At 47.2% G+C, this 18,407-nt stretch overlaps 1 protein-coding gene across 1 annotated transcript in view; it reads right to left on the reverse strand.

The window, feature by feature from the left end:
* PRKCB (protein kinase C beta) overlaps nt 1-18,407 on the reverse strand; it is a 273,710-nt gene that overhangs the window by 16,426 nt on the left and 238,877 nt on the right. Inside the window, exons 14-16 of the mRNA XM_070760867.1 lie at nt 14,882-14,962; nt 14,653-14,760; nt 6,114-6,254 (exon numbers count right to left, since the gene is read on the reverse strand). Coding sequence (XP_070616968.1) covers nt 6,114-6,254; nt 14,653-14,760; nt 14,882-14,962 — 330 coding nt within the window. The remainder of the gene's footprint in view (nt 1-6,113; nt 6,255-14,652; nt 14,761-14,881; nt 14,963-18,407) is intronic.

Consider the following 18,407-nt stretch of genomic DNA (forward strand, 5'->3'; position numbering starts at 1 on the left):
CAACGTTGATGTTTTTTAAGCTGAAGAAGCAGGGGGATCTTTAGGGACAATGCAAAGTGGCTCTAGACGGCTTCATTTCCAAACTGACCTCTCTTTCGGGAGCAAAATTACCTCATTTTCAAGCAGAAGCAAAGAGTTCTGTCCCCTATAAATATCACAATTAGCAGAAATGCCTGGAAATAAAACTGTCACTCTCAGTGCCACATTAATGTCCACACCAAGCTCCAGAATAGCCCCCTGGAAGGAGGAGATTTATTTTTTACGGCTCACTAAAGAATCACCTCCAGTATTTATAGCGAGGGGAAATTGACTTGCATTTATTTACAGCTGCTGATTATTGAGGTCTGAAAATTGTCGTTTTATTTCAACTGGCCAGAATTTGCTTTCAATGCCAAAGATGGTCTGAAAAACCAAAAAGTGACGCCTGCCACTATTTATTTTCACCGGGGGTTGAAAAATACCACCAGGCCACGAACAACCTGTCTGGAGTAGACCCCAATCTTTCCCAACATCTGACAGATCCCTTCTTTTCATTGTCTCCTCCTTAACACCCAAACTGCAAATTAGCCTGCTTTGGTTGGCGTAATAACTATTGGTGGTTAAAGATATTGAGCTGGTTGAGGTTTAGTTCCAGAAACACAGAAGGGTAAAGCAAAAGAGTAAGGAATCCAAAGGAGAAATAGACCAGAGGTCTTGGCGACTTTAAGACTTGTGGACTTCAACTTTTTAAAAAAACATTTCATTAATTTTAATAATAATTAAAATTTACACACTACACAAAAACAGTGCACAGTGATATGTGCTCCCGCCACCCAACACCATTCATTCTAACCCCTCCACCAAATGAAGGTGTACTGATTTATAATACAGTGGTACCTCATCTTACGAACGCCTCTTCTAACGAACTTTTCAAGATACGAATCCGGTGTTTAAGATTTTTTTGCCTCTTCTTCCGAACTATTTTCACCTTACGAACCCAAGCAGCTGCTGCTGGGCTGAAGGGGGTTTCCCCCCCTTTTTTTGAAGAAAGAAAAGGGAGGGGCTGCTTGGAGTAGGAAACATTTTGCAGAGAACAAAGTGCTTGCAAAGGAACTGAAAGGGTGTCCTTTTAAGAAAGAAAAGGGAGGAGGGAGGGGCAGCTTGGGGGAGGAAAAAGTTTGGTGCTTGCAAAGGAACTGAAAGGGTGTCTTTTTACGAAAGAAAAGGGAGGAGGGAGGGGCAGCTTGGGGGAGGAAAAATTTTGTAGAGAACAACGTGCTTGCAAAGGAACTGAAAGGGTGTCTTTTTACGAAAGAAAAGGGAGGAGGGAGGGGCAGCTTGGGGGAGGAAAATTTTTGTAGAGAACAACGTGCTTGCAAAGGAACTGAAACGGTGGCTTTTTAAGAAAGAAATGGGAGGGGTGCCCCCCTTGCCTTTCTTCCTTCCCACTCACCCTTTAGCCTAGCCTTGCTTCTTCCACCCGCCCCCTTTAGCTGCTCCTCCCTGCCCTCTGTTCGCCTCCCTTCTAAAGTTTGGGATTTTCCTGAAGGATTTGCACACATTATTTGCTTTTACATTGATTCCTATGGGAAACATTGTTTCATCTTACGAACTTTTCACCTTACAAACCTCCTCCTGGAACCAATTAAGTTCGTATGATGAGGTACCACTGTATTTTAAACCAAAAACTTTAGCATATTTACAAATTATAAATTCCAGTTTATTCTTTATAATAGAGAATTCTGGGAGTTGAAGTCCATGAGTTGCCAAGTTTGGGGACTCCTGAAAAAGATGCAGGAGATAGATATGGAAGAGGAAAAGTCAAAGGATGGGGGGGGGGTAAAGAATGGAGAACATTGCAGAGCAACTGGACATGAAATCCTTAGAAAAAAGGTTCTTGAAACCTCCCTTTGATAGAATATACCATCAACAACGGACCTGGCTAGAATTTGTCCACTCATGGGCTTATGTTTTGCTTGAAAAGAGTTTTTAATTATACCAATCAGAATATCCTTCAAGACCACGGGTGACAAACTCATGTCATCACGTCATCATATGTTGTATTATAGAAGATCGATGGCCGAAAAAGACCTCATGGTTAGTGACGGGCGAACCGAACCCGCACTATTCGGGTCCGTACTGAATTTTGCGGTGTTCGGTATGCCGAACACGAAACATTTTGAACCTTCGGGCAAAGTTTGGGGTCGCGTTCAGCATTCGGAGCTTTGACGTCACCGGCAGGTTGCTAAGGATGCCAAAGTGATCACTTCCTGGACTCCATGGAATCCAGGAAGTGATCACCTTGGCGTCCTTAGCAACCTGCTGGTGATGTCAAGGCTCCGCCCCACGGAATCTCTTCGTGGGAGGGATTCCCCAGCTCCTTCAAAGGGAGGTCTTCACGTAAAAATAAACATTGTTATTTTTACGTGAAAGGACCACCCTTTGCTTGCAACTGAGAAAAGCGTTGCCTTCAATCACAAAATGGTCAAGAAATTCTCAGGCGGCACTGACTCTGTCGTGGTTGGGCAACCAACGCAGCAGTGTTCATGCCCTTCGCATTCAGCTAATGTAAAACAGCATGCACTTCGCACCTGGAAACGGAATGAGGACGCTCATCTCTAACCTTCCCCAAAATCCCAGGTGATGATCTACCGACCACTGGCATTCCTCGTTCACTTCTGCTGGCTTCCTGCTACACGATAGTCATACCAACTTCCCCCGCGAACATTCCCCGTGAGAGCTACGTGCCTTGTAACCTTACTTTCCAGATAGCAAAAACATACCCCTTATCTAGCTTGCAGGTCATCATAAGTTTGATGATTAAAATGAAAATGTATACTTACGAACTTAATTCGTTCCGTGACCAGGTTCTTAAGTAGAAAAATTTGTAAGAAAAAGCTATTTTTCTCATAGGAATCAACGTAAAAGCAAATAATGCATGCAATTGGGGAAACCCCAGGGAGGGTGGGGACCCTGTTTCCTCCCAGGAGATTCCTAGAGAGGCCCCATGGAGGCTTCTCCCTGCCTTTTCCGGCCCTGTTTCCTCCCAGGAGATTCCTAGAGAGGCCCCACGGAGGCTGCTCCCTGCCTTTTCCGGCCCTGTTTCCTCCCAAGAGATTCCTAGAGAGGCGCCACAGAGACTTCTCCCTGCCTTTTCCGGTTACAGTTTCGGAGGCTCAGGTTTGTAAGTGCAAAATAGTTATTGAGAAGAGGCAAAAAAAAAATCTTGAACACACAATTCTTATCTAGAAAAGTTCATAAGTAGAGGCGTTTGTAGGTAGAGGTACCACTCTATAACAATATGAACCCTGGTCATTCATAATTCTTTCCTGAACTGGACACAAGAAGGACACACTTTGTGCTGTAACTTCACAACACATTTTCCTCCTTTGGCCTCCCCCATCCCTCAATGCATCCCATAATTTTCCCTGGGAGCGAGAGACAAGAAACAGAAGGGAGTCACCAGAGAAACTTCTATTCCGAGAGTCCATGTGCTCAGCTCCATACAACAAAGAGCTAATGTCCTGAATAGCGGCTGATTTCTCATTGTGTTTGGCTGAATTATTGCTTCCTGCTGAGTAAGCAGAGGCTGCTGCAAAGACTGTAGAAGGAATATAAAAACTCCAATTTCTCCGGGGAAAAAGGACAGGGGAAAGGACTCACAGAATGTCGGAAGGCAAGTTCATAAAGCTCAAGGAGAGATTTCAGGTTTCTCTCCATAACACTCCTACTGAAAGCAAGCACAGGGACGAATCCCAACACAAATCAGTAGATTTATTGTAAAAAAAAAAATCTTACAAAGTTGTTTAAAAAAAAAAAGAATTCCAGAAACTGTTGTACATGAGATGGAAGTGATATTTACAGTGAAATTAAAGTTTAATTGCTGCCTATTTGCTCCCTTCGACACAGTGTGATAGCTTTGAAGCCATGCTGTCCATCACAGGGATGGTTTTCTTCTATGTCTCATTACAGGCTGTTTGCTTCTGACCTAGTCAGAAATCTCCGAGACCGCCTTCTGCCGCACGAATCCCAACGACCGGTTAGGTTCCACAGAGTTAGCCTTATCTGGGTCCCGTCGACTAAACAATGTCGTCTGGTGGGACCCAGGGGAAGAGCCTTCTCTGTGGTGGCCCCGACCCTCTGGAACCAGCTCCCCCCAGAGATTAGGATTGCCCCCACCCTCCTTGTCTTTCACAAACTCCTTAAAACCTACCTCTGCCGTCAGGCATGGGGGAATTGAGACATCTCCCCCAGGACTATATAGTTTTATGTAAGGTATGCTTGTGTTGTATGTTTTTTTAAATACAGTAATGGGTTTTAGATATTTTTTAAATATTAGATTTGTTCTTTGTACATTGTTTTATTATTGTTGTGAGCCGCCCCGAGTCTGCGGAGAGGGGCGGCATACAAATCTAATAAATAATAATAATAATTTAAAAAATGGTTTTTCCACCACTTTCCACCAAGTCTTTTTCCTTCTGGGAAGAACTTAGTGCTTTTCCATTCCATTTCTCCTAGCCAGGAGTTTTTCTGTCAAATCTGAAGAATTCTCCTCTTCTCCCATTCCCCATCTAGTCATCCTAAAGCAGGGGTCCCCAATCAGAGGAGGGTGGCTAGGGTGGAATGGTGATGTGTGCTTGCCCCCGTGGCTCTGAGTGCTAGCGGAGTCCAGCGCAATTCTGCCACTGCACCTGGGCAGGGAGCGAAATCGTGCACGGACATACAGGTGCGCTATTTCACTACCTGCCCAGGTGCAATAGCAGAATTGCACTGGACTCCGCTAGCAACAAGAGCCACAGGCACCTCTGCGTGTCCGTGCACGATTTCGCTACCTGCCCAGGTGCAGTAGCAGAATTGCGCTGGACTCCGCTAGCAACAAGAGCCACAGGCACCTCTGCGTGTCCATGCATGATTTCGCTACCTGCCCAGGTGCAGTAGCAGAATTGCGCTGGACTCCGCTAGCACTCAAAAGGGGGCGAGCACACGTCACCGTTCCACCTTAGCAGCCCACCTCTGTTCACATGGGAGGGAGGTCATAAGGAACTAGGAATGTGGGTTGATGAATATTAGCCTCCCAGAGTTCTTGAGAGTCAGGAGGCATTCAAGTTTAAATATTTCTCAAAAGGTTTAGGGGAAAGAGGATAATAGAAGAGAAGAGAATTTTATTGTCTAAGTGTGATTGGATGCACAAGGAATTTTTGCATATGCTCTCATAAGAACATAAGAAGAGCCAAGCTGAATCAGGCCAAAGCCCATCGAGTCCAGCATTCTGTGTCACACAGTGGCCCACCAATTGTCCAGGGGGATCTTGAGCAGAAAGAGAAGGCAAGACCCTCCCTTTCCCCTGACCCCCAACAAATGGTACTCAAGGGAATCCTGTCTGCCTCAACCAACATAGAGGTGGCACATGGACCTCCGTTTCAATAACCACCAATACACTTGACATCCATGAACCTGTCTAATCCTGCCTTGAAGCTATCCAGGCTGACAGCTGTCGCGACCTCTTCTGGAAGTGAATTCCATCAACCAAGGACCCTCTGGGTGGAGAAATATTTCCCTTGATTTGTCCTCACTTTCTTATCTATGAGCTTTAGGGAGGACCCCCTAGTATTGTGTGATAGAGAAAAGGATCTCAGTGTACATAAAAGAAAACAGAAGATAAAAAAGATAAATCTGGAAATGGCTTACCATTAGAACATTAAAATAATAATAATAATAACTTAAAAACCCCCACAAAGGCTTGATTTTGGCTGCCCAAGAGCAAGCCATTCAAATTAAGGTCAGAACGGAACAAAATCATCAAAGTACAGATTGTGGAAAGAGGCAGAAGAAGCAGTAGATTATAGCCCGTGCAAGAAGATTGCACAAACTGATTATAAACAGCATAACCCAGAAAAATTACAACTAAAAACAATAATTTTGAATTGCCATGTACTTCTTTCAAGGAAGCAAGGGAATTGCATAGTGGAATTGTCATGCGTAAACCTTGCGTTCCTCCAAATAAGTTCTTAATCCTGAACAACATTTATCCCTTGTCTGAGAAAGAAAATATCTTCTTATAAGAATGTCCAGAAAGAAGCATTCTGCTCTAGGACTATAAAAGAGAAACTGAGAAAGGGAAGAAAGGGACTTACAGCTTTGGGCTTGAAGGGAGGCTGGATTTCTTTCGCCTCGAGTTTGTCCCAATCGATATATCGGAAAAAGGCGTGCTCCTTAATATCCCGTTCTCCTTCCGGGCCACAGCCCAACCGCTTGGCTGGGTGCTTGGTCATGAGCTTGGGAAAAGAAAGAGAACACGGTTCATCTCTCATCTTCCAGAGTGAGAGCACCAGGTTAATAACTATCATCCTCAATCCCTACATTGCTTATTTTCCTACAACACAATCCTGCGATCTGTCCCTCCCCCTGCTCTCCCCCTCTCTTTCATAGAAACATAGAAGACTGACGGCAGAAAAAGACCTCATGGTCCATCTAGTCTGCCCTTATACTATTTCCTGTATTTCATCTTAGGATGGATCTATGTTTATCCCAGGCATGTTTAAATTCAGTGCCTGTGGATTTATCAACCACGTCTGCTGGAAGTTTGTTCCAAGGATCTACTACTCTTTCAGTAAAATAATCCCTCTCTCCTTTCCCTCTCTCATCCCTCAGAGGGAGCCCAAAACAGATAGCAGTTCAGTTCAAAAGAGATGTTTAATACCGCCTTCTGCCGCACGAATCCCAGCGACCAATCAGGTCCCACAGAGTTGGCCTTCTCCGGGTCCCGTCGACAAAACATTGTCATCTGGCGGGCCCCAGGAGAAGAGCCTTCTCTGTGGCGGCCCCAGCCCTCCGAATCAACTCTCCCCGGAGATCAGGACTGCCCCCACCCTCCTTGCCTTTCGCAAATTACTGAAAACCCACCTATGCCGCCAGGCTTGGGGGACATAACTGATCCTTAGCTGTTTCATTTTACGTATGGTTTTAATTGGATGATATCACTATTTTATAATGGTTTTTTTAATAATTGTTTTTAAAATTAGATTTGTGCTTTGTCTTTTGTTGTGAGCCGCTCCGAGTCTTCGGAGAGGGGTGGCATACAAGTCTAATAAATTATTGTTGTTGTTGTTGTTATTATTATTATTATTATTATTATTATTATTATTATTAATTAGATTTGTATGCCGCCCCTCTCCGTAGACTTGGGGCGGCTCACAACAGTGATAAAAACAATACATGTTAACAAATCTAATAATTAAAATCTAAAATAACAGTTTTACATTAAAAAGTCTAAAAAGAAAAAAAACCCCAATAAATAAAATACCTACACACAGTCATATCATGCACAAAATTACATAGGCAAGGGGGCTACTCTAATACAGGTAGTGCCTGGGTAGCACCAGTAATCGGGACCAGAATTTCTGTTGCTAAACCAGTGCTTCTCAATAGTGGGGTGTGTCCTCCTGGGGGGGGGAGAATTGATGCCAGGGGGCGCATGTGACCCTGAGGAACATGTGTGGTCCCTCTCGATCGATTCCCCCAATCCAAGAGTAGGCTAAGTTGCCTCTTCTATGATATGTGGACTTCAACTCCCAGAATTCCTGAGCTAGCCTGACATTTCACCAAGAAGCAGCTGAAAAATAAACCTGGCTGCTTTTCTCAGAGCCCACCTCCTTTTTTCCCTGGGGCTGAGGTGTGTGTTTGTGTGGTCAATTTTAGAGATTCAAGTAAGAAGACGATTTCCACCACCATCGTCTCTAAAAGAACTGGAGGGTGCTTTAACTGAAGAATGGGCTAAAATTCCTTTGGAAACAATTCCCAATTCGTATGAATCAATACCTCGGAGAATTGAGGCTGTATTTGCCACAAAAGGTGGACCAACACCATATTAAAAGATATTTTGATGATTTTTCAAGGTGTTTCCATTTTTTTGTCCACCCCCTTGTAAGTCCAATTTTGCTGTAGAATACATCCTCATTGCAGCTTATAGTGCGGACTAAAGTACAGTGATACCTCATCTTACGAACTTAATTGGTTCCAGGACGAGGTTTGTAAGGTAAAAAGTTTGTAAGATGAAACAATGTTTCCCATAGGAATCAATGGGAATGTGATTAATGAGTGCAAGCCCAAAACTCACCCCTTTTACCAGCCGAAGCACCCGTTTTTGTGCTGCTGGAATTCCCCTGAGGCTCCCCTCCATGGGAAACCCCACCTCCGGACTTCCGTATTTTTGTGATGCAGCGATTTGGCTGAGGCTCCCCTTGCTGGGAAACCCCACCTCCGGACTTCCGTTGCCAGCGAAGCGCCTGTTTTTGCGCTGCTGGGATTCCCCTGCAGCATCGCAAAAACACGGAAGTCCAGAGGTGGTGTTTCCCATGGAGGGGAGCCTCAGGGGAATCCCAGCAGTGCAAAAACGGGTGCTTTGTTGCTGGCAACAGAAGTCCAGAGGTGGGGCATCCTAGTGGCGGCAGCTTGGGTTTGTAAGGTGAAAATAGTTTGGAAGAAGAGGCAAAAAAATCTTAAACCCTGGGTTTGTATCTCGAAAAGTTTTATGATGAGGGGTTTGTAAGACGAGGTATCACTGTACACAAGTGGTTGACTTGTTCAGGCAAAGTCAAAAGAAGACAGGAATTCTGTGAACCAAGATTGGAGCTTTAATATTTTTTCATGGGGGGCGGGGGAGGGAGAGAGCCCCTGCCTCCTCAAAGGAGCCCCATCTAAGCAGGCCCTCCACCCGCAGCAAGAGATAAGAAGCTGAGCCTTCCTTACCGCGGAGGAAATATCTACGAGTCGACAGCATCGAAGCAATTAAGTGCAAATGCTGCCACCCCATTCAAAGAATAACGATCTACTCGCGGAATCTCTTTTTCATTAACACCGCGAAGGCGAAGGAATTGGCAGCCTCCGGCCCTGAAGGCTTCGGCTTAATGAAACAGCCGGTCCAAAGCAAAAACGGAGAATGCACAATGGCTGTTTATCTTCCCCAGCCTCCTCCAGCCAAACCCTCTCTGGCAAGCGGGAGAGAGGCGGCGCAGTGAATCTGGCGGCAGCAGAAATGTTAATATCCTGGCAGTGGTGTTTGGCTTCCTTCCTTTCCGAGATGAAAGACAGATGGTGGATCCAAAGGCTTGATAAGCCGTGGAGGAAAGATCCAAGAGGGGACCAAGAATAGTAGACTGGCCTTCTTTTCAGGCCTGACCGGAAGGAGACACGCGCCTCAGGGGGAGGGAAGGGCTAGGCTGAGAGTTCGAACCCAGCCAGGGAAGAGCACCATCAGGAGGGCAGCAAAGAGTCGGTTTGCTACGGCGAGCAACTTACAATATGCTCCTCGGCCAAGAGACCGGCTTCAGCCAAGGCTGCGTTGGATCAGAGGTCCAAGCCAACAGCCTCAGAGCGGAAGGGAAGCCTTGCTGCGCATACAGTTAAAACCCAGTTCAAGATTCCCAAATCCCTTTCATTGTCTGTTTACAGGACGCCTCATTTGGCTGAGTGGGAGAAACCTTGCAAAGGCAGAGGGAATAACACCAACCGGTAAGTGTTGTGGTTGGTTCGCAGCCAGGGAGTTTCCCTGAGTCCTGCCAAACAACATTGTTTAGTCGACAGGACCCGGAGAAGGCCAACTCTGTGGGATCTAATCGGCCGCTGGGATTCAAGTGGCAAAAAGCGGTCTCGGAGGTATTCTGGTCCGATGTCAGGTAGGGCTTTATAGGTCATAAATGTTTGTTAGATTGGGTATTTTTTTGGGGGGGGGCAGGGTTTATAATTGGGTTTGTTAGGGTCATAGGATTTTATTTACTGTTGTTGTTCTTGCACAACTCCAGGTCGCACCCAGCAGGAGCAGGATGAGCCTCAAAGGAAATTGCAATGTGTGCAAATGACAGAGAACCCTTGGCAATTCTGCACGTCCTTCTTATTCAATTATTCCCACAGAGCCGAAACGAAGAGGCCGAGCGGATTGTAGCCGCTGATTGCAGGGGAAAAGGCCTGATCCGAAGAGGGCCGGGCCAGAAGCGCTGTCTTCTTCGTGATGGGAAGGATGGAGAAATGGCTGTCTCCTTCTGCAGCCCGAAGAGGCTTCTGCGCTGCTACTCCCCACTCACCCACCCACCCCGGCGCTCTGTGGCTGGGTCCCTTGTCACAGAATTAGCCGTTTCATACCCACTCTTGGTCTCTCTTTATATACCCTGCAGAAGGAGCTGATTGGCAGAAGCGAGCTCGGTGGAATTAAACTTGTGCCATATGCGATGGAGGCGGAATGGCAAGTGGTTCCATTCCTGGCTCTTCGTTGCCAAGCACAGGGCTGCCTCCTCCTCCTCCTCCTCCCACCCCCCATCCAGGAGGGAGGGGCATGGTTTCAGGAGGCAAGACTTCTGCCCAGCCACCCTGCATGGATGAACTTCTCAGCTGCTCCGAGGGGACCAGAATGAAGTTGCGAAAGGAATTTCTCAGATGGATAAACTGGCGTTGGAGGGGAGGGGGGGGTGTTGGGGAGGGGTGGGTGGGTGGGCTTGCCAGGCGCAGCAAATCCCAGACAGCTTCGGCTGGTCTTGCCTCAGTTAAGCAAAGCCGTTTCCAGCCAGTTGAGACTCTGCCCGTGGAGATACAAGCCACCCCATTGGCTCCGTTTGGGAACATGCCAGCCAGATAATGCTGTTACTCAACCGGCTGCAGCAGAGCCTGACAGAAGGGGCCCCTCTTCCCTCTGCCAGGGAAGCAGCAAAGTGGCTGTTGCAGAGGATGCGAGCACTTCCTTGCCTCTAACATAGGGGGTGTGGTGGTGGAGGGGAGGCTAAGCTAGAGGTGGATGTAGGGTCTCCTGCTTGGGCAGGGGGTTGGACTACATGACTGCAAGGTCCCTTCCGTCTTATGTTTTGCTTGAAAGACTTTTTAATTCTACCAAACAGAGTATTCTTCTAGTATTCTTCCAGTGTTTCCCAACCTTGGCAACTTGAAGAGATCTGGACTGCAACTCCCAGAATTCCCCAGCCAGTATTCACTGGCTGGGGAATTCTGGGAGTTGAAGTCCAAATCTCTTCAAGTTGCCAAGGTTGGGAAACACTGTTCTAGACCACGGGTGACAAACTCACGGCATCACGTCGCCATATGATGTATTATAGAAACATAGAAGGTTGACGGCAGAAAAAGACCTCCTGGTCCATCTAGTCTGCCCTTATTCTATTTCCTGTATTTTATCTTAACATGGATCTATGTTTATCCGAAGCAGGTTTACATTCAGTTCCTGTGGATTTACCAACCACGTCTGCTAGAAGTTTGTTCCAAGCATCTCCTACTCTTTCAGTCAAATAATATTTTCTCACGTTGCCTCTGATCTTTCCCCCAAGTAACCTCAGATTGTGCTCTCTTGTTCTTGTGTTCGCTTTCCTATTAAAAACACTTCCCTCCTGAACCTTATTTAACTCTTTCACGTATTTAAATGTTTTGATCATGTGCCCCCTTTTCCTTCTGTCCTCCAGACCAGTGTTTCCCAACCTTGGCAACTTGAAGATATTTGGACTTCAACTCCCAGAATTCCCCAGCCAGCATTCGCTGGCTGGGGAATTCTGGGAGTTGAAGTCCAAATATCTTCAAGTTGCCAAGATTGGGAAACACTGCTCCAGACTATACACATGGAGTCCCTGAAGTCTTTCCTGGTCAGTTTGATGCTTAAGACCTTCCAACATTTTTGTAGCCCGTCTTTGGACCCGTTCCGAAGCTGCAGTGGCTGATGGGGGCCAGAGCTTTCCTTTGCTCAGAAGCAGCCCAGCATTCTAGCTTTTCGAGCCCTCCAAGTAAAGAACCAGCCAGGCCTCAGGCTGTGCACCCAAGTTCTCTTTCTCTCTTCTGCTCTGAGCCCATATTCAGCAGCACTAGAAGTCACCTCTCCTTCTCCAGGGGAATTGCTCCGGGCTTCCCTTGCCGTCAAAGCTGAACGCATTGGGCAAATCAACTTGAATACTTTTGGGCCGCCAGGAAGCAGCTGAAAAATAAATCCAGCTGCTTTTCTCAGAGCCCACCCCCCTTTTTTGCCTGGGGTTGAGGTCTGTGTGTGTGTTTGTGTGTGTGCAGGCCTGGGGGGTGGGCAATAGCAATAGCCTTTAGATTTATATACCATAGTGCTCTTAAAGTCTCTCTCTAAGTGGTTTACAGAATCAGCCTCTTGTCCCCAACAATCTGGGTCCTCATTTTACCCATTTCAGAAGGCTGGAAGGATGAGTCAAGAATTGAACTCCTGGCAGTGGGCGGAAGGAAGGAAAGAAGGAAAGAAGGAAAGAAGGAAAGAAGGAAAGAAGGAAAGAAGGAAAGAAGGAAAGAAGGAAAGAAGGAAAGAAGGAAAGAAGGAAAGAAGGAAAGAAGGAAAGAAGGAAAGAAGGAAAGAAAGAAAGTAGATAGCAATAGCCTAGTGCAGGGGTAGGCAAAGTTGGCTCTTCTATGACATGTGGACTTCAACTCCCAGAATTCCTGAATGAGCATGATTGGCTCAGGAAGTCTGGGAGTTGAAGTCCACAAGTCACAGAAGAGCCAACTTTGCCTATCCCTGGCCTAGTGCAAAAAAGCACTAGCATTTAGTGCATTACAGCCCTCTCTATGCGGTCTGCAGAATCAGCCTCTTGCCTCCAACAGAATTGCCCCCAACAATCTCATTTTACCCATTTCAGAAGGATGGAAGGATGGGTCAAGAATTGAACTCCTGACAGTGGGCAGAAGGAAGGAAGGATGGAAGGAAGGAAGGAAGGAAGGAAGGAAGGAAGATAGCAAAAACCTAGTGCAGGGGCAGGCAAAGTTGGCTCTTCCGTGACATGTGGACTTCAACTCCCAGAATTCCTGAGCTAGCATGATTGGCTCAGGAATTCTGGGAGTTGAAGTCCACAAGTCACAGAAGAGCCAACTTTGCCTACCCCTGGCCTAGTGCAATCCAGGTCCTCATTTGACCCACCTCAGAAGGATGGACGGCTGAGTCCACCTTGAGCCGGTGATGAGATTTGAACTGCTGAACTACAGTGAGCAGTTACCTGAAGCAGCCTGCAGTGCTGCCCTCTAACTGGGCAGGGGAGGCATGCAACACCTGGCACCAAGAAGGCGTGTTCGAGGGAGGATCCCTCCTCTTTTGATCACCTGCTGCGGACGAGCTCTGCATATTGTAGCCAGGGATGCCACCAGAAAGGGGATGGTGTGGCAGCATCGCCAGGTTTCCTGGGGGGTATAACTCTAGTTCACACTGCCTGATTTCGGTGCTCACACAAATATAGCATTATGTAAGCCTGTGTGTCATATCTTCCTGCAGCCCAAAAATAAAGGCAGCAGTGCGACAGGGAAGGGCGGGCGTCCACCGCTTGCTTCCCCCCCCTTGCCTGCTTCGGTTGCTTTCCATTCAGCCTTGGCGTTTGCCAGAAGTGTGAAAAGCCATTACTGAAAACCCGGCAGATGTTTTAATCAGTCTTATCTCTTGCCAATTTACAGGGAGAGGAAATAAAACGGAGAGGGAGTTCATCGTGGCTATCTCTAAATCGCTCCCTCCAGAGAACCAGGCGCAGCTTCCTGGAAGGGTTTCAGCCGCAGCCTGGCAGAGAGGCTGGCTATGCCTTGGTTCCCGTCCCCACACACCCCACACCCGCTGGACTCACTGACCGCAGGGGTCTTTGTGGCCCTCCAAGTAGAAGGAAGCCCTGAGATCTGCTGGGTTCTTGGCCCAAAACCAGGGAAGCAGAGAGGGAATGGGATCTCCCCCCCCCCTTGAATGCCAAGAGCTATTTGTGGAGAGGGGCTGGATATAAATCCAATAGATAGATAGATACATAGATAGATAGATGGATGGATGGATGGATGGATGGATGGATGGATGGATGGATGGATGGATGGATGGATAGATAGATAGATAGATGATGGATGGATAGATGATGGAAAGATGGATAGATGAATAGATAGATAGATATTCCAGGCAATAGTTTTATACCACTTCATAGTGCTTTACAGCCCTCTCTAAGTGGTTTACAGAATCAGCCTCTTGCCCCCAACAATCTGGGTCTTCATTTGACCCAACTCGGAAGGATGGAAAGTTGAGTCAAGAATTGAACTGCTGGCAGTGGGCAGAGGAAAGAAAGAGAGGAAAGGATGGAGGGCGGAAGGAAGGAAGGATGGAAGGAAGGAAGGAAGGAAGGAAGGAAGGAAGGAAGGAAGGAAGGAAAGAAAGAAAATTGCAATAGCATTTAGACTTATATACCACTTTTCAGTGCTTTACAGACCTCTCTAAGCAGTTTACAGAGTCAGCCTCTTGCCCCCAACAAGGGCCCACATTTGTCTCACCTCGGAAGGATGGAAGGCTGAGTCAACCTTGAGCCTTTGGTGAGATTTGAACTGCTGAACTACAGCCAGCAGTTAGGTGAAGTAGCCTGCAGTGCAGCACTCTAACCACTGTGCCATCCACCCCCTTCTGTCCAAAGAATGCACCCTGAACAGCAAATGCTGTGCTGCCTCCCCCCCTGAAGAATAACAGTTGCTCCCCTCTGCTGTGCTTTGGCCAGGTTCGGGGACAGAGTCCCCAAAAGCTGGGCTGGGCAAGATAGTTATATCCTGTGTCAGGGCCCCCCATCGTAGCCACTGCTGCCTATCCACAACTCGGCCCCTCTCTTGCTGCCAATGTGGGGAGGAACGTGCTCCTCCCTCCCCAAACCCAGGGGAGCTGAAGGCGTCACTCACCCCCTTGCAGATGGCCACGGCTTCTTTGCTCATGGATTTGGGATAGGCCACGTTGTGCTCCATGATTGACTGGAAGAGCTCATCTTCGTCTTCTCCTTCAAAGGGTGCCTGTGTATTCGGGGGGCAGAAGAGGAAGGGGCTTTAGAAGTACTCGCTCTTTTTCTAGGGAGCTTTGTGAACGTCCCCCCCCCCCAAAGGCAAACCGCCCCATAGCACAAGGCTGGATTACCTGCCCCGCCAACATCTCATAGAGCAAGACGCCGAAGGCCCACCAGTCCACCGATTTCCCATAGGGTTGATAGGCAATGATCTGAAAGACAACAGAAACCATATCATCCATACAGCAAAGGTCTATAACCCCTGATCCACATCCCGTTGGAACAGGGCCGCACAAGTGGTAGGTGTTCTGGGCACGACCCTCGGATCGAAACCCCTGACTCAAAAATCCTTTATTTTATGAATAAATCCAACTCTTTATTGATATAAGCTCACATAAAGAAAAACTGATTTTAAATGGTCAGGACGAAGGGAGTATTTTGTCTTTGGAGATAAATGTCAACAATGTCCGAGAAAGGTGCCAAACTGGCCTAGTCAGTATTCCTAAAATAACACAGTCCATTTATTATTTCCCAGCAGCCGATAAGGTCCCACAGAGTTGGCCTTCTCCGGGTCCCGTCGGCCAAACAATGTCTTTTGGCGGACCCCAGGGGAAGAGCCTTCTCTGTGGCGGCCCCGGCCCTCTGGAATCAACTCCCCCCAGAGATTAGAAAGGCCCCTACCCTCCTTGTCTTTCGCAAATTACTCAAGACCCACCTTTGTCGCCAGGCATGAGGGAGTTAGGATATTCCTTCCCCTAGGCCATTACAAGTTATGTATGGTATGTTTGTGTGTATGTCTGGTTTTTATAATAAGGGTTTTTAGTTGTTTTATTAAATTGGATTGTTACATGTTGTTTTTTATCATTGTTGTTAGCCGCCCTGAGTCGAGAGGGGCGGCATACAAATCCAATAAATAATAAAATCCAATAAATAATTTAAGCATATGAATTGTGCTCACTGGAGTCCTGGCAACAAGCATCCAGAAGAGAAATGAGTTTTATTGAGGCAGAAATCATAGTTTTAAAGCCTTGTTCAAGGACACCCCCCGTCTCACATCTCTTCTGTTGAATGATGTTAAATCCCCACACCCAATTTCCCAAGATCCTGTGTCTTTATACTCCCGGAAGTGACATCACACCACAAAGAGGCTAAGTCAGTAATATTTATTTATTTATTATTATTTATTAATCAGATTTGTATGCCGCCCCTCTCCGTAGACTCGGGGCGGCTAACAACAATAATAATACAATGTAAACAAATCTAATATTTAAGTTAATTTTTAAAAACCCAATTTTAGAAACCAATCATACATAATGACATACCATGCATAAATTTTATAAGCCTAGGGGGAAGGGAAAGTCTCAATTCCCCCATGCCTGACGACAGAGGTGGGTTTTAAGGAGCTTACAAAAGGCAAGGAGGGTGGGGGCAATTCTGATATCTGGGGGGAGTTGGTTCCAAAGGGTCGGGGCCGTCACAGAGAAGGCTCTTCCCCTGGGTCCCACCAAACAACATTGTTTAGTTGACGGGACCTGGAGAAGGCCAACTCTGTGAGACCTAACTGGTCGCTGGGATTCATGCGGCAGAAGGCGGTCCCGGAGATATTCTGGTCCGGTGCCATGAAGGGCTTTATAGGTCATAACCAACACTTTGAATTGTGACCGGAAACTGATCGGCAACCAATGCAGACTGCGGAGTGTTGGTGTAACATGGGCATATTTGAGAAAGCCCATAATAGCTCTCGCAGCTGCATTCTGCACGATCTGAAGTTTCCAAACACTTTTCAAAGGTAGCCCCATGTAGAGAGCATTACAGTAGTCGAGCCTCGAGGTGATGAGGGCATGAATACCTTTTACTACACAACTCCTCTCGCCTACTGAGCAATCTCCTATAGCGAGGGTCTATCCACTGAGTTTCCACTCTCATGTCTTCCTCATTCTCTGACTGGGGCCACTCCCCCATTGTCACATCAGCCCCCTCCAGTGGTTCCTCAGGTTCACTCAGGCCACTTTCTCCCTCACTCTCGCTCTCTGCTTCAAATGGCAACCCCTGGCCCAGGGTATCGAGAGGGGCCTGGTTCATCCTCCTCAGAATCTGACATGACCTTAGGTGAACAAGGAGCACTCACAACAGTAGGTGAGCATCTGAGCTTTATTTGCACGTGCACACAATTAGGTTGACACAGTAATGGGCAGCCAAAATATTTACTGCCACACTGTGGGTGTGGCTTATTTTGTGGGTGTGGCTTAATGCACATGTGACTGGGTAGGAGTGGCTTGCCAGCCATGTGACCAGGTGGGAGTGGCTTGAACGATCATCATCGCTCAAGTGAACTGTTAAGTCCTCGACTTACAACTTTACCAGTGTCGCTCGCTGGGGTGACAATTTGCTTCGTGTTTCCCGCGCTCTCCTTCCTGGGTCGCCCCCTCCCCGCCTCAAGCTGGGTAGCTAGGCGAACGGGTTTTGCCAGAAGCATAAATGCTGCCAGCGCTGCTTCCACCCACGCCTTCGGCTTTCACCTCAGGCGGGAGGTGGCCGCGTGAGGCTGGAGGGGAGCCAGGCAGGAGAGAGGGAAGCTCGTCTGAGGCCAGGAAGGAGGAAAGAGGAAAAAAGCAAGCAGCATCAGCAGAGAAAAAAAGGAGAACTGAGCTGAGGCCAGTAATCCAGGAAGTGACAGCCGCCGATCAGCTGGAGTTGCGCACACATCTTCATTTTTGCCAGTGGAACTGTGTTCCACTCCATCCTGCCTGCTGCCCACCTCTGGGTTGAAAACGTGAACCTGTCCTGCCCCCACCCCATGCGCCACTGTTGGTCCATGCAGCCAAAGAAGTTGGGGACCACCACATTATAGGATGAAATCCATCGTCCTCTGAGTCCCACAGCCAGACAGTAGCGGGAAATGTGGATCAGAGGGGAATCATGTCCATCCAGTGTGGCCCAATATTTTAAGGAGCCTGGCAGCACTTTTTCTGCCGGGCGTGTTTGATTAAAAGGCCAACGTCTTTCATGAGCTGCAGCTCCCAGTGATAAGAAAGGCAAAGGAAGGTTGGTTGCTTAGGAGTCTTCTTCTACCATGGGAACCGATCCTCCACAAAGAAGGAGAGGCGGTTTTCTGAAATGGCAAATCGTCTTTGCACCAAGCAGGACCCCCCCAGCACCTGCTCCCTTGCCTCACTGTTTGCAGTCCTTATGCTACATATTTGCAGAATATTTATTATCTGACTTTCACAGCAAATACCCACAGAAGGGAGTTTCCATGGAAATAGAATGACACATCATCCACATTTAAAAGCATTCCACAAGAACAACAGGAGATAAGTATATGATTTAATTTAACTAAATCTATACTTAACTTCCTCGGAGCAGTATTTCTCAATTGTGGGCACTTGAAGATGTATGGATTTCATTTCCCAGAATTCCCCAGGCAGGTGGCTGGGGAATTCTGGGAGTTGAAGTCCGTGCCTTTAAAAGTGCCCACGGTGCCTTAGAACACCACATCATTTAAAAAGATGAAAACATCCTTAGGCCGTTTTCATCCTTTTAAATGATGATAATGTTTCTTTTTTGTTATTGTCTAAACTTGTTAAATATATAAATCAGTGAATGTATATTGTACCATGGAGGGGGAAATTAAGAGGAAGATGGAAGAAGTTTGGA

Source organism: Erythrolamprus reginae, chromosome 9 (assembly GCF_031021105.1).
Source record: "Erythrolamprus reginae isolate rEryReg1 chromosome 9, rEryReg1.hap1, whole genome shotgun sequence".
NCBI lineage: Eukaryota > Metazoa > Chordata > Lepidosauria > Squamata > Dipsadidae > Erythrolamprus > Erythrolamprus reginae.